Source organism: Glandiceps talaboti, chromosome 8 (assembly GCF_964340395.1).
Source record: "Glandiceps talaboti chromosome 8, keGlaTala1.1, whole genome shotgun sequence".
Taxonomy (NCBI): domain Eukaryota; kingdom Metazoa; phylum Hemichordata; class Enteropneusta; family Spengelidae; genus Glandiceps; species Glandiceps talaboti.
This window is the reverse complement of record NC_135556.1, coordinates 9709441-9734110: the sequence shown is the minus strand read 5'-3', so window position 1 is coordinate 9734110 and position 24670 is coordinate 9709441. Positions and strand designations below refer to the sequence as shown.

The window sequence follows — 24670 nt, the reverse complement described above, 5'->3', positions numbered from 1 at the left end:
CAACATACAGACATCAAATGAACATACCAACATACAGACATCAAATGAACATACCAACATACAGACATTAGATGAATATGTCAACATACAGACATTAGATGAACACCGCAAAGGACATTTTAAGCCCCCTTCATCGAGTGTTTGATACTAAGAAAAACATCGGTGTCCAAACGTCTGCATGGTGTTGAAATACATTGAAATGGTTTATTTCGTTTACAATAAAGGTAAAAAAAAAACGTGATCTTGCTATTGAAGTGTGGTATACATAGTTTCATGTTGGTTTGTGTGTGGTTGTATTAAACCGAAAAGCTGCACAGCATTGTGAATTCGTTCAATGTGAAAGTCTTTCAGGGAATATCACTGTGTGGTACAATGTTAATATTTATATTCAATCTTCTGTAAGATCAGCAAAGAAGTCCTCTTCTGTGTTTCCAGTGGTGTTCAGTTTTTTCTTTTTGGCTTTGTCTTTTTTCACCTTCTCTCTCGGATCCACTTCTATACTGTCCAGGTCGTCCACTTTCCAAAATTTTATTTTTTGGTCATGTGATGAACTTATGAGTAGCGTCCTGTCATGTGACAAAGCTAAGCTTTCTATTGGATTATCATCGTGTTCACCAACAACTCCAAGGAATCTGTTAGGAAGAATATGTACGGCCCTGGAAAACAAGAAATGAGATACGGTTACAGGCATGTGTGTCATAATTCAAAATACGATGGAAACCATAAGGGTAGAAACAATATACAATCTGGCTCATCAAAACAGTGTTTAGAAATTTCATACACATTGCACAGATGTCCATACCCTGTACATCAATACTGGTGCCAAACCCAAGTAAATCACCAAGGGAACTTAGGTAAACTTTACCCTTTTCACTGCCGTGTACATAAACACTGATATGGCAAACTGGTGTGGAGTTTTGGAGGGGTCGCTGATTAAGAGAGACACAGTGTAGAAGGGAGAGGGTGTCCCATCATGGTTAGGGTTTCACATGGTATACGTGCATTACATTGATTGGTTTCCTAAGTGATAGTTTGGTATCATAAGAATTGTGAATATGTTTCCTAGGTGATGGTTTGACATGGTTAGAATTACAATAACTACTAGGTGTCATATACGAACATTTGGCATGCCATACATTTGTTACTATGTGGTCCAGTTGAGAGTTTGACAAATTATGCAGATTTAACTGATCGACAGGCATGTCTCAAATGCCACTAAGTGCCAATACAAGTTGGAAGTGTTGTATAGATTCATCAATGAGAATATATACCAGCAACCTGCATGATGGCCGTTTCCATGAATGCAGAATTGTGAAATGGATTGACTAAAAGATACCTACTCAACACAAAATCATGGCTTAAACTCAGATTGAGACTTTCAGACCATGGAATCTCGTAGTCATATGACTCATAACCAACATTTTGTGTAACTGGGAGATGTAACTATTGGTGACTAACCCATGCCATAATATTTAGGTGCGATTTTGCAAAGGTCTACCATTTCACTATGTGACTAAATAATGCCATATTTGGGTGTGACTTTGCAAGGGTTTGACTCTACCATTTCACTGTGGTGACTAAATCATGCCATACTTAGGCAGGACATTGCAAAGGTCTACCGTTTCACTATGACTCTAATGATGCCATATTTGGGCAGGACTTTGTGATGACCTATCTTTCCACTATGGTAAATTTGCAAGAATTGAAATATTAAACCTACCTGATAATACCATCAAGTGAGCCTGTACAGAGGATGTCTTCTGTTATTGGTAGCATGCAATCTACTGATAATGGATGACCAGGGAACCTATCACTGATGTTTCCCCATTCTGACTTATTGAAAATATTCAAAACACCATCACCTGTACCACAGACTATCTTCCTTCCACGCTGTGAACAAATTAAAAGATTGGACGCGAATTTAATAAAGTTGCAGCATTTACATCTTCAACTTTTACTGTTAATGTCAAACCAGTTCTCATATCAAATAAAGAAAAGAAACGGTGTCACCACACATAGAGTTCCAAATGAAGCCATTGTAGAATCCAATATGGCTGCCAAGTACTGTGTTTAATTCTATAGGAAAATGAAAGTTTGTTGACTTCCTTGAAAACAAATCAGTTAAATTGCAAAATTTGTTTTATTTCAAAACAACTAAACATAAACTATCATTTGGCAAAGTTGGGGGCTTTGATTAACTGTAATTTTTAGGAAATTGGTCCACCAGGCACATTGATTCCTGATTTATATATAAGGAACATCGGTTGTTAAATCAATTACTGGTCATTTACCACCAAATTACAGAATGATAAATTATACATAAATCTTAGTGGCGAGATAACAAACCTGAACCCAAATCATGAGTTGATATCTGAGAAAATCTGGAACAGCACAGTGGCATGGCTTGGATTAAAACAAATAATACATAATGTATATGAAATCTGTGGCAAAATATTTTGTAGATCGATGTCTTACCTTACATTTAGCAATTGATAATAACTCACAATCCATGTATTCAGATTGTAAATCCATTCGTCGTCTTCTGATGTTGAAAGCTGTCAATGTACCATCACCACTACAAAAGAATAATAAGTTAATATGTTAGGATTTTGATAAATATGGATGCACCTTAAGTGTTGCTATGACAATAGAGAATTCTAAAGAGTTGCAACTTACATATAAGAGGAGCCAGATTTGAATGGAATGGTAAACCAAATGAACAGGTTTGATGACACAATTTCGTCACCCAAACATTTGATGTTCCAGAGAAACATATGTAATAATAACAGAACCCAATGCCAAGTGAGTAGTAGTGTGGGTACTGTGGGGGTATTTGTATTCATGCTTGCAGTGTTTTCTGCTGCACTTTCAACCGCTGCACTCATGAAAGTACGGGCGCAGAGAACACTTCAAGCACTTTAACAATACCCAGAGTGCACCACACTTACACTTGAGCATTAATGGTGTTCTAGAATAGTATAGGAGGAAAGAAATGAAAATAATCTTTAACAAATTGAAAGTTGCTAATATCAAGAAGACATTGCAGGATATGAACATCCTGAATCGTCAAACTTGACATCTTTCTCTCGATCTGTTTTAAATAATTGTGGTACCTTGTTGTAAGTAATATTTTCTTTTCAGCATCAATGACCATATCACTAATGAAATCTTCAGTTTCTTTCATTTCAATAATGGCTTTATCTTTCCTTAAATCCCAAACCTAAAAAAAAATTAAGATTACATATTACTCCCCAATATTCTTCTTTGTTCAGCCAGGGAAACATGAGTGAGCTAAGGGGCTTTGTCACTACAAGGCTAAAGACAACTAGTGAGAAAACCCTTAGGTGATAAGGTTTTTTTTTACCTAACTATTGTGAACAATATTTATGAAAAATTGGAGAAAATTATGGTAATTTTTAAAACTTTTACTCATATTTTGAGCACGCCAGAATCAGTATTGTAGATTAATTTTCTTTAAAACAACCATGGTATAAATATTATTCACAAGATTGAAGAAATATACTAATAGGGTCTGTCATTAGAAGCATAGAATTAACTAAGGCTGCCCTTACCAGTGTACTGTGAACTGGTGTTTTTTCTTAAATAAAGAAATAATCAATTTTATGTACAAACCAATACACAGATCTATAACCATAAGAAGAAAACTTAATCATCAACTTCAGAGGACATGATGCTTGTAAATACACTTTAATTTTGCCATCAGAAAGTGAAGGAAACATTTTTCATTTGGTAATACTTGTACAGCTTTCCATACCTAACCTAGGACCATACTTTTGATGTGAACCCCCCCCCCCCCCCCCCCCCGGAAAGGAAATTGGTTACTTACTTACTTACCTACTTACTAACAACAAAAACCTGCTACATATTGTATATAACATACATCAAAGAATGGCAACACATCTAAATGACTCCTTCACTCACCATCCACATTTTCTTTTTCTTGAAACTACAACACCTCTACATGACTTTCATTTGACCTTTTTGACAAATTTTTGTGTCTTTTTTTCAAACGGTTCTGTTGTTTTTATTCAAGTGATTTTTCTCCTTCTTTTACATGCAAATGCCTATCAACACTGTCATGGACATATGGTGCTATACTAATTTTTATTATTATTATTATTATTAATCACCTTTAACGTCCCATCATCATCTCCAGTAGCAATCAAGTTCTCATCAACAACCAAGAGAGAGTAAATTGGACTATCATGGGCTTTCTTAAACTTTTGTTTGACTTCACAAGTATTGACATCAACTAGCCGGATAGATTTATCTTTTGATGCGGTAAATAGCCCTGCAAGAATACAAGCACGAAAAAAAATTATTATACACATGTAAAACCATGCAAATGGCACCATGCAAATGTTTTGCAAAAGATACTGGTGCTTGGTTATTGCTAAGGGCATGACTATAGTTGATATGTACTTCTTTGTTTGTTATGCAATGCTTATACACTTGACAGCCCTTCATGTTTGTTATCTTAGCAAAAGATACTTGACATGGCCATAGTTACTGTAGCACTTTTTTGTTTATAATACTTCTACACTTGACAGCCTTCATGATTGTTACCTCAGCAAAAGACACTTGGCATTTGGCTGTTGCTATGGATCTGGTCTTCTGTTCATTCACTTGCCTACCCATTGCTATGAGCCTGGTCTTTATTGCTATGAATACTTGTATTCATTCACTGACCAACCCATTGATATCGCTTTCATATAACCAGCATGGCTACCGATGTGATTTCATACACAGCATGTGCATCGAACCTGTGCAATAATATTTTGTATCAAGCCCCGACACACTTTGCCCAAATATGGCAAGTGGCACAGTCATTGATATTTGTACACTCAGTGATCTGGCTTTGATTTTGCTTCGCTATATTTTACATTCTTACCATCAAATTATGTCTCATTTATCAATTTATGTTGATTATATTATTCATTTCAAATTATGTGTCCATACCAGTTTAATGCTAAACAGGGCATATGATAAAAACCTTACAGCCCAGATACAGGTTTTGCAGACCTCAGCAGTGCTACTTACGGGCCCTCCTAACGTCGAGCCTTTAAGTTTCCACCACACAACCTCAGTCTGTGAAACACATATCTGAGCCATAAAGATTATTATCTATGCAATATAGAAATCAATTTTGCTCTGGCTTATGGAAGTTGCTAAACACATTTGTGTTTCTTATTGTGAATGTTTATTCCCATTACTAACCATCCTTGTAGTTATCTGTGCAATATACATGTCCTTGTACTGTTGCTATGGGCATGGTCTTAGTTGCTAAGCATAACTGTATCCAATACACGTTAACTTACCTTCACCATCCTCTGTGAAGGCAACAACTCTGCATGACTTTTTATGATGTGATAGTCTTTGTAATTGTTTGTTTTCTTCCAAGGAATATGAATATCTACAGGAATAGAACAACATACATGTATACCATGTACAAATTGTAGTATACTATCTAGTGTATAGATATTATCTTGTTGGTTATGAAACAAAGTCCTTCAATTCAAATACCATGCACTGGTTTGTTTTGCTTGTTTATGAGTGGACAACAGGCATTATGTTTGTTATAATATGTATCCGTACATTATTTATCAAAAACATACGAAACAAATGACAAAAACACTCTACTACAAAGAGTTATAAGGTATATTTGTCAGTTTAATAAAGTAATGTTAATAAATTAGATGTAACCCTGTAAGGACTTGGTTTATAGGAAGTCTTACTGTCTATTACACATTTAAATAAGATGTTGGCATTTAAAGGGTTATTTCTCGACTGTAAATTTTATGTATTCATGCATTTTTCGTTCAGCAGTTATTTTTGTGTCAATTATTGCAAGTGATATTTATAAGTATATTTCATGTGCTTTATAAATGTAAAAATCCAATATCAAACAGAAATTGTGAAAACTATTCTTTTCTCATAAACAGTGTCTCTTTGACAATATACAAACAATGTAAATGAACTTACAAGATGACATTACCATCAATCTGTCCAGTTGCTACAATATTGTTAGATGGGTGTGAGCTCAAACTCAGTACAACCTCTTCACAGTCAATTGCATTTGGTATACAGATTCTCTAAAAAAAAAAAGATTCAGTAAAAAACAACATGTTAATGTATCATTTAAAATATCATATTATGTACATGTACATGTAATATAGCTTGCTTTTGAAACCTTGGGTCCTGGAGTGACTGGGTCATGTTCAATAAGTCGTTTTTCATCTCACAGCACATCTCATGAGATCTAGTGTGAGCTATTGCATCCATAGCAACCACATGTGAGGGTGGTCAAGCGAAAAGTGTCAAACACTTTCAGCTTGATAACTTTTAGCAACACTATTGTTCTCGACATCTTCGCACATGGCAATGGCGAAAGCTTGACCATGATCACATGTTTGACAACCGTTGTTGCTGGGCATATTTGCATATCTCATGAGATCTGCAAACGAAGGTCGTTGATCACGCGATACATTTGCCGAGATCTCGTAGCCGCGAAAGTTTTCAAAATTGTCTAGTCTCGCATGTTCGTCGGCCGTTTTTGACGGGGGAAAGGGCAGATCGGGGCGTCGATTGTGCTGTGGGGGATTCATAAGCAGTGTTGCGGTTAGGAAATGTCAGATTTTCCGTGGGTAGGTCGATATTTTGGCGAAAATAGGGATTGATACGTGCGATGCAGATCCGCATCGCACCAGCTGATTGGAATTCCTGCACTAGGAATATTGTAGCGTTAGGTGCGGGTTAAACACAAAAACTTAAAAAGTCACCAAAACAGACGAAAAAAACCACAAAACCGCAACAAGACGCTACAATTATTGCAGCTAGGTTACATGTTAACTGTAGTATTAAACAGTGGAAGTTTCGTTCCATCGCTCTCAGTCCTCTGCTAGATTTTTTTTTGCAAACCCTGTGAGAAAACAAAAACATCTAGTGACACAAATTAAAATATAAAAAAAAAATGAAAATAAACACGTGTTGTAAATAGAAACAAAGCTACTACAATTACTGCAGTTTGGTTACCTATATAATCATTCACAGAACCTATTTCGTGTAGGGTTAGTCCTGCTTGCAGACCGAGTAAGTCGGGACTCGATTCTAACAATGCCCACAATGTCAGAATCGAGTCCCATACGCCGTCTGCCAGCAGGAGCAGTGTTAGCCTGGCTTGCATACAGTAGTACTTGTATGCAGTGTGTGGTTCCATGACTCGAGCTCGATTCTGACTCACAACATACACTACAATCATAAAAACGGTGTTGGTGTGAACAACATACAGTGCTGTCAGTAACTTAGCTTGCGACCAGTGTTCTTTACTTTGTCCTGCAATAAAACATAGAAAGTCATACACACCGTAATTTGATCACCAGACACATCAAAAGATTGAATACACGTTTACTTACATCGGAGGCTGCCATTTTGTAGTTGTTTGTTCAACTTCGTTCCTCCACAAAAGGGTTGGCTCATTGAAAAATTTGGAGGGACAGGGATGTATTTAAAATAGACATAACCCATCAACATCACCAGAAATAGTTTTTTACCGTTGCACTCTGTAGCACTTAGAATAACATTTATTATTCTATCAAAGTTCTCAAGAAATGTAAGTCATGGAAACCATTAAAACGTTTTGTTCACTTATTGCAAAAATATATATTATTTTACATCATCACAAACCATGGTAAACATATAAAAGTATTGCCCACACTGAGACAAACTATATCATGAAAATGTGACAAATATGGGATTATTAAAAATGAAATATTCATCGCAAAAATAGAAATGTGAGTTTTAGAAAATGCACTTTGTCTGCTCCCCCCCAATAAAACATTGATTATTCCTGAATATTTCGTCACTCTACATTCGACCTCGGTTGACCTACTAACACAGGACTCCGGTGCAGGTGACGGTTGAAAGAGGTGTTTTGGTCATTTTTATCTCATTGTATCGGTGATAGTAGGAACGAACCCAATCAAATATGTTTGTTGAACGCGAACAGCGCCCTAGCAACGAAGAAAGGTTGTTACGTTGGCCTATAGTGTATGTGGTCTTCGTTGTTGCAGGACTCCCCTTCTTCTCCTTCGTTGCCGTCATCGCCATAAGTTTTGTGAATAATTATGAGCAGGCCGTATCCACACACTGTAAGGTAAGTGTATTAATATAATATGTTTAGGAGACGTTTGCAGTATTTCTGTCATATTGGGACGTGTCATGGAAGTGAATGCATAAATTGGAAGTTCAACCCGTGATGTTCACCATATAGGTCCTAGTAGCTAGATAAGGCACCCACTTTAAAATCGAGTTCCCCAACACTTTGCAAGGCTACGTTTTGAAATGAAAGATATTTTTTAGAATTCCATAAAAAACATTACTTGTAAATAATGAGAACAGAATACCATAATTGTCTAATTTATCACCTCGATCAGAACACACTATTTTTCAAAATGATGGTGGAATATGATGTTAAACCGATAAATTTTATTTATTTGATGTATGCCGAAATAAAGCTCACACATTTTAGGAGAACGTGTTATTCTTTCTCAATTTCATTTCAATTATAAAGTACACTAATATTTAAGCTTTTATTAACAGGTATATTTAGTTTGTTAGTATTCATGTTAATATTCTTGTTAATTGATTTCTGAGGTTAGTATTTTGAATGACTGACCTTTGACAACACTACAGTAGAATTAATGAGAAGCATACTTTATTACCTTACAACAACATGCTATGGAAAGCATAGTAAAGAAAATACAAAGACAAAATGCCACAATACTTGCATTCATAAATTAACTGCTGGAGAAATCTGTTTTGATTTACATGTGTCAGAAAGGAATTTCGCAGGTGGAAATTTATCATCTGACCTAACAATATACAAAAATTTGTCTTTTTATAAATGCTATTTAAGGTGTGAAAATGAGCACATTTCATTGACATAGAAGAAAATAAAACCTTTCTCTCATTGTAATTTTATAGGCAATATTAATAATAATGTTAATAATGTGTTAATTTGCTTCCAGGTTCCAAACTACTTACCAACTATTAGTGCAGCTATCTCACTCTCACCACAGAAATATATATGGAGAATTGGTATTGCTCTACACACAGTCCCAAGGTTAATAGGGGCAATGTATATCTATGATGTCTACTCTAGGATTCCCAGTACCAACTCATGGTATCCATGGTTATGTAGGGCATCAGAAATCTTCCATTCTGTAGAGGTTTTATGTTTGCTTGGACTTACAATGGTGTCATCCAGAGAGTACAAACGTAAGTGAGCGACAGTGTAAATATAGTTCCAAAATTTGCAATTTGTAAATGCAGACTTAGTCTAAATAGTTCCTATACAGTATCGTTATGATTTATACCTTCAGTGTGGTTAGAAACCTCAGTTAGCATTCAGACTTATGCAGACTGTATTACACTAGCCTATTAACTGGCTATTGGAGGATTTTAACCATGGTCTCCGATCACGACTGGCATTTAAATTACATTACATTACATTACATTACATTACATTACATTACATTACATGACCAATTCAATGCAGCACAATATACACTAAACAGTACTTTGTGATACAGTACAGCACAATACAATTACATGTAATACAGTAATGCAAAATATCTATAAAAAATCCCGAATAGTGTAGGAAGTTCTTGCAATTGTGAACACAAACTAGACTCCAAGGAATGTAAAAACAGTAGCTAACAAATGAAGCAATATAATGGTCATTTAATGTATTAAACATATGCAAGATTCTTGCCTGCTAAATACAAACGTGGATCCTAAAGTGTTGCCTTGATGTTAACATGATAATTGTCTTGGCGATAACATGATAGTTGTCTTGGCGATAACATGGTAGTTGTCTTTCAATAACCTGCTAGTTGTCTTGGCGATAACATGATAGTTGTCTTGGCGATAACGTGGTAGTTGTCTTTCAATAACCTGCTAGTTGTCTTGGCGATAACATGCTAGTTGTCTTGGCAATAACCTGCTAGTTGTCTTGGCGATAACATGCTAGTTGTCTTGGCAATAACCTGCTAGTTGTCTTGGCGATAACATGCTAGTTGTCATGGCAATAACATGACAGTTGTCATGGCAATAACATGATAGTTGTCTTGGCAATAACATGTTAAATATATCAAGAGTTGTAAATATTGTTCACTACATTTCTTCGAAACTTGTTTCTCATAAAAGAAATTGATGATGGTGACTGTTACAGACACATATATATTATAATGATACGTGGTTGGAAATTGTTTACATTTTAACGTTGTTGTGTTTTTGTTCCATACAGTGGTACATGAAAATTTCTTTATTACATTCATGGTAACATCAATGTTCAACATGCTGACAAGTAATATCCAGTATTATCTTTCCAAACGAAAATCATGGAGTGAGTTCAGTGCAGAGGTACTTGTAAACCAGATTTTTTATAGAACTTTAATATATTGTGTTATGTGTGTGTCTGTGTGTGTGTGTCTGTATGTGTGTGTGTGTGTGTGTTTGCTTGTTTGTAATGCATGCATGTGTTTGAATGCATGTGTACATATATGTATATATATATATATATATATATATATATATATATATATATATATATATATATATATATATATATATATATATGCTGTATTTTGATTTTGTATTGTGGTGGTGATGGGTTGTGGTGGCAACAGTGCATGGTACCAGTTTGGTGGCGACGGTGACAGTGATGATGATAGATGGTGGTGATGGGATGTGATGGCAATAATGGTACACTAGTTTGGTGGCGACAGCGATGGTGACGATGATGATGACACCAATGACAATGACAATGCTGCCACTGCTATTTAGATAATATCATTATATCCTAACAATGAATTTCTGATTTTCTTTCAGGAAAGACAACAACAGAAGGTGTTCCTAGGACTCTTTCTCTTCAATGTTGCTACATTTTTTATCAGTATCTACTTTTTTTTTCGACATAATATTTACTGTGAACCAGGAAGTAAGTACATCTCAAAATATTATCTAATCTAGAAAGTGTCACTTTAGTAAGTAAACTATAGAACTGATAAACGCAACAAGTGTAATCTACAGGTTGCAGGTTCAAGCCCTATCTCTGCCTGCTGTTTGTTTCTGAGTGGCTAAAGTCCTTAGGCAAGATTTGAACCACGACTGTGCCTCAGTCAACCCAGCTGTATAATTGGGGACCTGGTGGGATGTAGGTTGCAATGTGAAGGCTTTAATCCTATGCGCTGAAATTGCTGCAACGGATTGTATGCTCACCGGGGAGTTGAGAAAGACTAAAAAGGGCTGTTGTGCCGTTCTGATCCGAGCCAGGGGTAATAATTGTGAAGCGCTTTGACCACGGCGTGGGAAAGTGCTATATAAGAAACCAACATTATTCATTATTATTAGAAACAGATGGGTTATGCAATGGATTTGAATCTGAGCATTCACTGTCAAGTTTTACTGTTAGCCTGTCTTGTGTTGTAATGTGGGGAAGTATGTCAAGGTTGTGGGGAGTGTTAGCCTAGCCTAGCACCTGAGTACATTGTAACGTGTGATTTTACTTTGCTCACTAACCATTTTTAATACTAGTACTATCAGCGTTAGTCTGTATTCAGATTTTACTCTACTTTATCCGTAATGTGTGAAGATAATGTATTGTAAAATCGGAATATGGTCGTCAGGAACTAGATTATATCAGCGTTAACCTGTAACTTTGGCCATGCCCCCAATGGCCATTATTAGTATGCCTGTTTGCAGATGATTATGTAGTAAATAGCCTATATGTAAATTATGTCACTGTTAGTGGTGTCCACCTGAGTAACAAGTTCACACATTTTAAAAACTATTCACAGTCCAATAATTTATTCCTAGCATACATTCAGTTCAGCATTTAAATTACAACTATTGAAACTTTTGTGAAAGTTAAACTGCTGCTTTCATTCACACCTGTGGACTTGATCACCAGACTGATGTACAGGATTGGTCACTTGACTCAACACTGGAAACATGTGACTGCAAAAGAATGGAATTTGATATGTGTGTGTGAAATATAAAAATGACCCTTCTCCCAATATATTTATGTATCCAAATGTATCTTTTTTTGTTACTCTGCAACAAGGATGCCGTTCAGATTGTTTCATTTTGTTTGTTTTTTTGTTTTTATGTAAATGTCTTTGTTTTGCTGTTTTGTTTCATTCTGCACCAATTATGCAGTGTAAATATTATGTCAACCTATTAAATAAATTTTTTAATAAATTTTTCTTTTCTTTTCTTTTCTTTTTTCAGTCTATACCTTGTATGCATTCTTTGAGTATTTTGTAGTGGTCTCCAATATTGGTTTCCATTCATTAGAGATCTTACAATTCAAGAATAAAGATTTGGTGGCCGGTTTCAGTACATCACTGGCAAAGGCAGACTAGATATATAACCATCAACAAAAAGTACATCGGAGTTGTTTTGTGCTTCACCGGTTACAGAAGAACAGTGGATGTCATTTATGGTAGTGTGTTGCATTGCCTATGCAATCTGTGTGCCTGATATATATTTCTGTGTACTTCATTGGGTGCTGTACCATGTTTTGTTACTTTGTGATACAAACTCATCAAAAATAGGATTTCATTCATTTTACTTACACTTTGAAAACAACAACAACAACAACAACAATATCATACAGATCTTGTTACTTTTCACTGTGATGTGATGGAACATGTTTTTTTCCAGTCCTTCACCAAATAGTTGTTTATATTTAGGATTTCGAACAGAAAATACGGATTATATACCCAGGTCATTCTATGACACAATAACCTGTGTCAACATAACTGTACTCAAAACATGTGTCAAAACATTCCGAATCACAGAAGTTTACCTAATTTTCCATAAATTATGCTTTAGGAGGTATGATTACATTAATTATTATTCCCCAATATTTGTCTTCATTCAGCCAGAAAATACTTGTCAAGCGACTTGTAGTGACAAGGCCCCTTAGGCCACTCATATTTTCCTCGGCTGAACAAAGAGAAATGTTTGGGAGTAATATATATCGTTATAAGTCAAAATTTGAACAGATTTTGAATATGGCAGTAGCAGTAACCCAGATAGAGCCAAAAAAAAATCAACTGACATATACAGTGTGTGCAGGTTAGTGTTCACTGGCGCTGTTTGATACAAACATGTAGAAAGCAATACTAAACTGCACATGCTACAGTGTCTTGCTACATTTTGTCTCGGTGAACTGAACTAACGTGCCACCATGCAAACATCAAATGCAAAAAAATCAAATCTTTGGTGCCACATTTCTGCGTCCAGTTGCAGTTCGTTGAAATGGTTTATTTCGTTCAGACCAGTAAGAAATCTTGCTGTCTTAAAGTTTAGCACATGTAGTTGTTTCATATTGGTTTCTGCTGCTCATATCAAGCAGTGCAAGTGAACAACAACCTGCAACGCGCTGTACATATACAACAAAACTTGAGAACAGTTGTAGTCTTTTGACTTCAAATTTTATACGCTCAGATTACCTAGTGATCGATTTCAGTTTACATTTCAAAATCATACCACTATAATAGTAAAGAAAATTCCTCTGCCGAAAATTCAAATTTAAAAGAAAATATGTGAAATTGTACATTTTATTGTACTTTGTAGAAGAAATTTTGCTATGTATTTTTACAATCAAATAGTAGGTCATGGGTCATATATCACAGGTCAGAGGTCATTGATAGGTCATCAAAGTACACATTTTGATGCATCATTCCTATCATAAAAACTGAACTAGACTGGAATGTATATTTTTTTATTGAAAAATTGTAATTGATTGCAGGGGGCATTCATTTTCCCTTTCATTTTGACAAAGTCAAAGTGAATATAAAAGGAATTTTGAAAATCAGATGAGGTCCAACATCTAGCTCACTCTGTGTTCAAAACTAACACACACAAAAAGTTGTTTCATGGATACCTCAATATGTCTTTTTCTTGGACTGTTTGCAAAGATATGTTTTGTTAACCATGATAGTCTGCTAGATGTGTACAAGTTAAAAAAATAAAATTAATGTATTTGCTCTGTCTTCATGAGTAAAGAAGTCAAGCATGTGTAGCCCGCCCTCACAGTCCATCTTTTGATAAGTACCACCATAACTTTATTGTAATTCATATCACAAATTTTATTAGTCATTCATTTTATGAAATGTCATAGTAATTTTTTTTTCTTGAATTTCAAAAAGTACACAATTCTGATGGGATTTCTCAGAGCATTGCAGTTTGCACAAAGTTTATCTTTTGTATTCAGGAACCTTCAGAGTAAAGTTGTTTGAAGTGTTTAATTTTTTTAGTAAAATTTCTCACTGGCTTGAAAGAAGTGAATGTTGTCTTGCAAATTGTAATTTGTACTGAAATCAAAATAAACGTCAAAAATAGAGACCAATAACATATTTTGCCATGTGTTGTGTCTCACTAAATTACACACTGTATACAAAAAATACTGCCAATGACATTGCAGCACAACTGCATACTGCACAAGTTCAGTTGTGCTAAAATGTTGTACATACAGGGCTCTTTGTTGGTTCCAGTGGGCTACCACTTTCCAAAATTGATAGTACAAGGATGGTGACTAGTTCCGTATACCTGAACTGAAAACAGAGGACCTCAAATAAGAAAGATATATGTGTGTCAGAGAAATACTGTCATGTTGGTCCCTAAATCTTATTTCTGTATCTTTGAAATTGTCACATGATGAGCAGCAGCTCAAGTGGACTACCAGCTGCCGAAATTATGCCAGCCTCGTGTTAAGAATTGGTAGTCTGTAGAAACTGAACTGTATCATTATGCTAGCCTCATGACAAAAATTGGTAGTCTAGACACTGGATCGTACCATCATAAATTTTGAGCCCCGACATCTAAGGACAAAACATGGAGATAGTATATGTACTTGATTAGATGTCACGCTATCCCAGTATACGTTCTTTGGCATAGTATGTTACATCTGTTGACATCGAACCGTCGACAAAAAGGAACCTGTTACAAATAGGGGAAGTAAACAACTGAATTGGATTAATAACACTTGGCACAGTATGTTGGAAGTACAGAGACTTGTATTACATTCCATCATTTGATAAGAACAATTGTATGACCACTTTACATAATAGTTCACGTTCACAAACAAATTTCCAGCTCCCCTGGCATGGCATTTCATGTACACATAAAGAGGCCATCATAAAACAAACTGTTCTTATCAAACCGTGGTGTGTAATACAAGCCTCTGCGGTGACAAGTGTTAGTAATCAAATTCATTTGTTTACTTTCTTTGTTTGTAACAGCTTCCATTTGTCAACGGTCTGATGTCGCCAGTTGTAGTATGTTGTAATGTACAATGTGTGAATATATATCATAAACATGTATTACAACCTGTCATTGACATTCTGATATGACCCCCCCAAGTTTTTGGGTTAATAATATGTATGGTTTTGCGACAATATTATACAATATATTTACCATCAATATAATCACCATCTTTATCAAGGCTCTGTAAATATCTCATTTTGTAAGGATTCCTAGAATCTCATCAGAAATCATAGATTGTAGCCCGCCCTCACAGGTTGTTCTGAAACTTTCAAATGGGCCAAATGTCTCAAGTACTACTACTAGCCACAGAGCAGTTTAAGTTTGATAATATCCACTCTGATAAGATCCCATATTTATCTTTACAGTGGCACAATGTAGAAACATAAAAAAAAACTGAACTTGAAAATCATGACATTGCCCTTTCATATAGCAACAACTGACTGAGACTTTGCTGCCGGTGCTCGCCTAATAGTAAGTTCCATGCCAGGGAAAAACTTGTTACGTGTACAGTAATAGACATTGGAGAGAGCTCACCAAATCCGTTCAAGTTGATACACTTTGGATCTCTCCCCAACGTCTGTGATTTAACTGCCAAAAACGTACCATGAAAAACGCGCTTTTTTAATTTCAACCATAAACGTTAGCCAAATCGTGTTAGCTCGAATAGCAAAAACATAGTACATGTATTTCCGTCTTTGTTTGCATTATCTAGTGTGATGTTGTTTTATGTCACCAGTGCCTCTCGTGACCCATTGTTTCAAATGAGTGTCATGAGTTTTTTTGAATACAAACCTGCTGTTGAACTTGACAAATTTAGTCGTTGAGGGCGCGCAATTCAGTTTTGAACAACCTGTTGATCGTATTATCTTGGCGAAAACCAGCAAGAGAGGTACATATTAACTTCAAGACCCTTTATCCGTAACAGAACTTAACACTTTGTATGTGGTTGATTTCAGTCAATTTACTTCATGTAGCTATAGAAGTTTATCAACCATAGCAGTCATAGAGGCTATCTTAAAATGAAACAAATAAAGGAGTTTGCGAGAATGTAGAGAGCGATGCAATGTTCTATACTGCACATCGTTGTGTGTCGCAAGTTTAGCATGCAGAAGGCTTACATGTACCATGGAAGTGGGTTGGTCATACTTCCATGTATGTACACTCTTCTATGCTTCTATTATTTTCCTTTTAAATAGTTCTTTTTATATATTATTCCTCATAGTTACTATAATTACTGTACTTAGTCTACAAATAGACAGTCTGTTCACAATCCATGGTCTCAAGTGACAGGAAACGACCAATTTGTAAAGTTTACAGACCGCGCGTATTGTTCTATTTCCGCAAATGGAATCATAGACCCTTTCGTGTACGGGCAAGGATGGAATATGGCTGAACGTAAACACAGACACCTTGTCTGTGAGTTGAACCACTTCTTTTATTAGCTGCTATTGGGTCGATGACGTAATGTCTGTGACTCCTCATAGAATTACCACATGCACAGTGGTGTATGTACAACGTCGTAAACCTACAAACCGCTATATACGGCATGGACATCTCCGCCATATCAAATTCGTAACGCAGTTTATTCACTATGTTCTCCATTTTGCCTTGTTTGACAATTGTTGTTATATGCAGTGAAGTCAATGAAACCAATTTTCTGTTTAAATGAAGTGTGATACCCGTTACAGATGACATATTCACAATTTTAGTAAATTTCATATTGTGACTACATTATGCCCTACTTCGACTGAAAGGTCAGTAGACTTTGTCAAGGACATATGGGTCCTACCTAGATCAAAATCTAAGATGCATTCTGCAAAAGAATTACCGAAAATAAGAATTTTGTAAAAGTTTATTTTTTCGCCTGCTATAAAGTGGCTGGTGATGCGAAGGGTTGCCTCTTTCGCATATTATATGTATATATATATATATATAAATATGTCCATGTATGTGTATGTACACGTATATATATAACTCGGTGAGTATCAATCTGATATATATATATATATATATATATATATATATATATATATATATATATATATATATATATATATATATATATATATATATATATATATATGTTGAGGGTAGAAGAAAATCAAGTTGGGTTTTTTCTACAAGCCTGTTTCGTGAGTAAATCACTCGTCAGGAGATGTTGATGTACTACGGATAAATCTTACCACTGACTTCATATATATATATATATATATATATATATATATATATATATATATATATATATATATATATATATATATATATATATATATATATATATATATATATATATGTATATGTATATGCATATGTGTGTGTGTATGTGTATGTGTCTTCTCTTCCCTTCTCTTAGAATTTACTCCTTCTATTTCCTTGTTTAGTATAAATGCTAAAGGTAAAAACAGATTTGTCCAATCATTATAATAAGTTGGTTGATTTCGTGTGCATTGTACACTCGATCGTTCGCATCCAGTTATGCAACACTGTTTTCGGTTTATACAGTGCAAATACTGCTATTACTTATGCATGAGCACCGGTATATTTCAAAAAAGGTAGTAGTCTTTTCCGGGAAATAGAGTTCAAACATTCAAGAAATTAAATGACCTCAGCTCGCAATTGACTGAACGTGATAAGCGCATTGTATAGTCATTATATATATAATGACTTTGTTGTCTCAAATTACACGAATATCTCCATTTCAAATATCTTCATATTCTTCAATCATTTAAACTCTGATTCCAGATCATTGTAATTTTTTCCTCATTCTTTCCTCCTCCTCCTCCCCTTCCTCCCATCCCCCAACGTCTCCTTCTTAAGAGAGTCAAAGTAAAGTAGCTTTATATAACATAAAAAAATAAAAACCAAGCACTGAAGGAATACGATTGAAAAATTAGTAAAATATCAGCCCCATTCATGTAATAATACTAAGTCAGAGGATTCGAGAGAAATTATGAAATCAGAGAAATGGCACGGCAAATCATTCAGCATGATCGTGAGTCCATTGAAGGCAATTATAACTTCAGCAGCTGTTGTGCATCGTTGCTGGATACGTGACTATGATAATGATGAAATCGTACGGGCTAACTCGCTGTTGGCCGCCCCCGCCCCCCCCCCCCCATCCCTACACACACCCCTCCACCCCTAAAATATCATTCAGAGTGAGTCCACTGCATAGTATTAACTGAATGCGTCGACTGTAAGTTTGCGTCGTTGCTAGATACATATGTACGTGACTATTACACTAAAGCGTGTCGCCATTGATTAAATATATATGATTTACAACATGAATATGACCTGAAAACGAGAAGAGTTATACGGTAGACGTGGACCCACCACTGTAAAAGTTCGTAGTCTTCCACGCACATTGCGGATCATATCCCATACTGAGGGTTGGCTTGCTTCTCAGCTTCCGTTCTAGATCTAATTATAATTGAAGGAAACTATGCGAGTCTCAGCAATTTAGGCACAAAGCCAGTTTGATAACATATCAGTGCAAAAACAAAGTTTATTGACACAGTACTTCGAATTCCACAGAGGAAATAAATGGAACATGTGTAAAAGTCGTATGGTATATATGCAAATAACATAAAGGAAACAACACTAAAACATTCTTTTCCGACAAACTTCATCAAACTAGTTTATGAGAGTACGTGGTCACCATACATCAACAAAGCCTCATTAATTCCCTACAGTATAACATAAAATAACTCTTAAATCAACCATACTTCCCTCTAAACATTCAGAATTCACGGTCTATTACGTCACTATGACGTCGTTAATTGATAAAACTGTACATTGTCAAAGAGTCATGGATTTTGTACAGGCTAGTATACGAGCAAAACTCAAGCAGGCACACAAGGCAAAAATGTAAAAAAAAAAAAAAAAAAAAAATGTTTGTTTCCGATAACACGACTTCAAAAATAGGGTAGGTAGGTTGGGGTTTCATTTTATTTTACATTTTCATTTTAATTACTTCGGCCCCAAGACAAGATACTCGTTGGTTACAATACTTCTGTAGCAGTTGATCAGAAAAGAAGTAAATGAAGACAATTATGTGATTCAGAAGTAGACAAACAAAATATGCAGACTGTGCTGTTATTGGCTGAAATGACATTGTTTCTCTCGGGAATGTGATTTAGAAAAAAAGTAATCAAAGATATATTGACCAGAAAATCTACAGAGAAATAGAAGTAAATTATCATAATTTTACCTTTGCATGTTAAAAATGTTTAGGGTCGGTCTCGTTATCGGAAACACACTATTTTTTTAATTTTTCCAAGTTAAATAAAATAAGATCAAACCCGTCTTATTTAAATTGAGTGTTTCCAAAGTAAAATGCCAGTCCAGCTGCATAAATAGAACCCATACGATCGCTAAGACTAAGTAAATCCTGACAGATGGAAAATGAAAATAGATCAACTTACATGTGCATGTTTTTAGAAAATATTTTTTTCGTTTAACTATATTAACTACTACTTGTACCGTCACATACCAAGTGTTGTTTTTTTTCTCTTCGTCGATTTTATGATATCATGTTATTCGATTCACAGGACAATATTTGGGTATATGAAGGACATTTTTGTAGCGTTTTAGCTAAAAATCGTTTCTTTGCGTTATTTCCAACCGAATTAGAATTATTTAAATAACAATGGTGGTATATTTCACAGTGAATGTAATTGTTTGAAAGTTGATGTTTTAACAATACGTAGTGTTGGGGCCACATTTTACAACTGTTAAATGATTCTGATGGCGGTAAACCATACTGTGTGGGGTTTTTTTTTAAACACACGGTCTAAATTTACGATTACAAAACTCGATAAAAATATATTCCAGAAGAATATGAAACGTCAATATTAGCGTTAACGTTAACGAACTATCAATACACAAATATGGGAAATAAAAAAAACAACAACAACGATATTACGAGATAGTACTTCCGACTCGGAGTTGTTAACTACAACCATGTAGATCAACATATGGATGGAATTATAATGCTATGTGGTGTGTGGGAGTCATGGATTTGTAAGGTTACTGGATCAACGTGCAATAAATACGCATAGTGCTATACTCTGTCACTGAGACATGTTATAAGTATAGAGGAATTTGATAGCCATGTCTTTGATACGATGTTGTTGAATGACACCTAGACTTTTAAATTCCAAATTCGAATTTAGGATTAACAAATTCAACATGTGAAAAAAAAATGGTCGCCTAGCAATGCTATAGAAAAAGTTGCCCCCCCCCCCCCAATAAAAGAATGATCCTAGGTAACCTTATATCTCCACTGATAAAATAAGACTTATGCAAGAGTCTGGGATTGAAACCTTGGCCTTTAAATGACATTCGTAATTAAGGTATCAAGGAGAGTTAACGTTACCAGACCGCGAGTGTGTCTGTTAAAGGCGTAACGGCAAACATTTTCAAATACAAACACTATACTATAGTATTGTGCTGACATAAAGTTTGTACATAGAATTACTAAACTTTTAGTAGTAAAGTATTTCGTAAAAAGTACTGAAACCTGACTGAAACCTGACAAAAACATACCAAAAGGTATGTGGATAAATTTACTATATTTGTAAACACTAAACACATAACTGTTGTGTTCTAGGCATGGTTTCTTTGACATTGCGTATGGGTCTATTCCAAAATATAATAGATCTGCCATATGCAAATCCTGATCACACGTGTCCTGATATATTCTTTGGCACAGCGTAATATAACTATTCTTGATACTATCCTTGATCCCTTTCCTCTTTCTGAGTAGTCAAGCAAGTGTATATAATTTCCGAAAAAAAATCTTTGCATTGTTTAGGACTTCCTGACCTTGTGTACGTGTAAACCACAAAGAATGTGGCTGGCCCCGACTCTTGCCCATGCATGTACTCGACTGTCAACAAGTCGTACATGTTGGCAAAATGTCAAATACATTGTTTTAAATGCCACGGGGTTTTAACAAATCTTGTATCAACTGTTGGAGAAAATGTCTGTTGGCCTCAGTACTAACGTGTATAGTTTCTGTTAACTTCAGAATAGAGTCTTGTATTTCTTCTATCTGTTCCTGCAGGGTCCTATCTTCACGTTCCAGGTACTCGGAGCGCGTGCGTAACTCGGTGTATTCCTCAGCATTCTGTTGGTTGCGATCTGTTATGACATTGATGGCTGCTTTAATGCCAGCTAGGTCGAAAGACTGTTTGTCTCGCATATTTCCACGTTCAAGGTTGGACTTTTGTATATGAGCGTTGAAATAATCCGAATCTTGTTGGCGTTTAAAACTTTCTAATTTGATTAAATCTTCGAGGTGGACAAATTTCACTTTGAGGTCATCGTGATCGTCTCTCAAGTTCCTGTACATACTTTCCATTTCTGATAATTGGGTGGTCGTGTCTAGGAAGCATTCGTCCGTATTTTCTCGAAGGTGGGCTATGTCACTTCGTAATGATGATATTTCATCCCCGAGTTCTTTCGTATCCCCGCAACACAGTGACCTTATATCGTCCAGCGTATCATCAATCATGGCAAGCTGCATCCTCTGTCCGTCGGTCTCTTGATTTAGATCAGCAATGTCCTTTTCGATGTCTTTCACATCGTCTTCATGGTCATCCAGAAAGTCTTGGAGATCGCCTTCCACTTGATTGACCCCGTACGTCATGTGAATCAAATCAATATTCTGTTCATAAAGTTTGTCCTTGTTTTTCTCTATATCATCAACAAGTTCATCTTCTAAACCACCTACATCAGTTCTGACTTCGGTCACAATTCTTTCCATTTGATTCATTCGTTCGTGTAAACTCGACATAGATCGCGATACACCTGATTTGATTTCCACAAATTCCTCTCTAACTTGTCTCATTTTTTCGATTTCGGCTCTATCAAGTTCATCGCTCAATTGCACAAGAGATATTTCGTCTTGTATACTTTTCATCAACAGGGCTTGCTCGTTGAGACGCTGTACGGTTGCATGATACCTTTCTCTGTTATTTTTCTTGATAGTTGCAATGTCGCCTTCGTTGTTTTCACTATGTATAAGGGCTTGTTTGAGCGTCCGGGTCAAATGTTCCAGTATGCGAGCTTGTTCTTTCAACCGTTCGAACACAGATGGATCCGGATCTGTTTGTCCCGATACAAGTCCCTCTAAACGTCGTATAGAGTTACTCACGTTGTTGATAGTATGTGTATGTTGTGCGAATTCTTCTCTCAGACCCGTATCATCACCTCCTCCTCCTCCTCCAGTTTTTCTCACCTTGAGGAGTTGGAGTGAGTTTTCAAGAACCTTAATATTGAGTTCTTCAACCTGTGACTCTAAATCCGAGAGTTTTGATTCGAGGTCCACGTCGTAATCGAAATCAAAATCTTGAAACATAAGATCGGCAGCCGAACCATATTCTACGTCATTCGGTATTTCAAAGAGGGCATTTTCCTTCTTTTTGTTCTGGCGACGTGTCTGTATTGCCTGTGTCAATGGATTTAGAACGACGCCATCGGGCTTCTTGGAATTTTCAGAATGATGGTGATCACTAACGTGGTTGTCAGACTTATAATTAAGAGCTGTTGGTACGAAAGTATGTCCCACGTAGAAGTTTCCGAACAGAACAAGAACAAATGTCGAAATAGGAAACATCGTTGTGATTTGGAAGAACACAGTCATATCCTCCGCACCGCTCCCGTTATATTATTTTCGCAATACTGACTTTGTTTTCCAAGTGTCAGCAATTTCAGGCTCTTATTTCCTGCGAAAGTTGGGAGCGTACATTTTTTCAAGGGGGTAAAGGTTGAAATAGAGGGGAAAGTCTAGGGATGAACCGTGATGGAACAAAAGTCTCAGAGTTTTAATTGTGGATTGCTAAGGTAGTGAACACAACAAACTGTCCCTTCTTTGAGTCAAAAAAAGTATCATATTGATTTATAAGAAGTAACATTCATCACTCAACAAATCTGGAATAGTCCCCTCCCCTCTTTCCTTTGATCACGAAAAATGTCAAATAAAAGTGGTAAGTTCTAGATGTCTTGATAGCGTTTCAACTGTATGGATATGGTACTAAATTTCGTAAAAGTCACCGGTTTCCTTTCCACATTACATGTAAGAGGTCACAGTCTCATCAGCATGCCTGTTTCCAATTGGTGTCGATCAATTCTACTATACCTTTAGGGTTGATTATTCTAGGGTTTGGTGGGGAGGGGAGCTATAGCGCTCACTAAAAACCGTGTTGTATATGAAAAAGATACTTGAGAATGCATACAGCTAAGGTTGGTGCGAAAGTGTCAATGATTTGAATTCAAGAGGAAATTGATCGTCAAATGACTGACACAGGGTGAGAAGAAGGAACACCTTCCCAGGTATATATTTCTCTAAATAGAAAAAAAGGGACTAGTTTGATTTTAAAGGTGAAACAACTTAAAAGCGTAAAGAACGACACATACACTCATACATAGGCCTCAAAACAACAAACAAACAAACAAACAAACAAACAAACAAACAAACAAACAAACATTCACAAATGTGCTTAATGATCAATGCATAACATGGCAAGGCTTTGAATAAGATGAGCAACAAGTCCTCCGAAAGTTGAACTGGGACTGTTTCCTTATGGGAAAATGTAACCTCGATATTGGTCGCTTGTTCTGCTGGGAATGTGTAGAGATGTAAAAATCAAGGCTGTAACCTTCACAGCGGGTATGTAGGTCTAGTGACGTCATGTAGGCAGTTACACGTGAAGCAGGATTGTATCATAACTCGCCGGGTTGAGTTGTACTTTTGGGCAAGTGTGACGTAAGCAAGCAAGCAAGTAAACACGTACAGGCGAAACAAACACATGAATTCTCTCTGTCGTCTGCACAACAATAATAAAAACAATATTTCGAGTAACACGAATAATTCAGTAATATCACTGCTTTGAATTAACTGTTTGGAATCTTGAGTTATTAATGAAAGATTAATTGTCAAAAATGTGCATAGCTGGTGATGAGAATGTTTACAAGTAGTTATTGATATACCATGCCATGCTATGCCGTATACTAGTTCGAACTATAGTTTCAGGTGCAAGTGAATGAATGAATGAATGAATGAATGAACTTGAGTATGTTCCTTCTAAGCAACAATACGTGCCCCTATGGTCTGACGTATCACTGACTTCGTTCATTGACCCCCCCCCCCCCCTTGTGAGTACATATGCTAATTTTTGAAAGGAAATTACGTAAGTACTGCATACCTGTGTAAATACATGTGTAATAGCAAACACATCCTGTTTTTACTACTATGTCTATGCACCTGGAGGGTCTATGGTCTATGTTATCGAAGTTGTCAACATAAATA

At 35.9% G+C, this 24670-nt stretch overlaps 2 protein-coding genes across 2 annotated transcripts; one reads left to right on the top strand and one right to left on the bottom strand.

Moving 5' to 3' along the window:
- Positions 1-388: 388 nt before the first annotated feature.
- Positions 389-7497, bottom strand: LOC144439154 (WD repeat-containing protein 55-like). Its single transcript, XM_078128425.1, is given in 8 exon segments — positions 389-656; positions 1721-1890; positions 2476-2575; positions 3114-3220; positions 4152-4312; positions 5340-5434; positions 6004-6111; positions 7403-7497. Coding segments are annotated over 8 exon segments (1104 nt in total).
- A 423-nt stretch (positions 7498-7920) lies between these two features.
- Positions 7921-12446, top strand: LOC144439153 (acyltransferase PGAP2-like). The gene is made up of 5 exons (XM_078128423.1): positions 7921-8173; positions 9048-9297; positions 10328-10443; positions 10912-11020; positions 12313-12446. The coding sequence occupies exons 1-5, from the start codon at positions 8006-8008 to the stop codon at positions 12444-12446; spliced, it is 777 nt and encodes a 258-aa protein (XP_077984549.1). The 5' UTR covers positions 7921-8005.
- The last annotated feature ends 12224 nt before the right edge of the window (positions 12447-24670 follow it).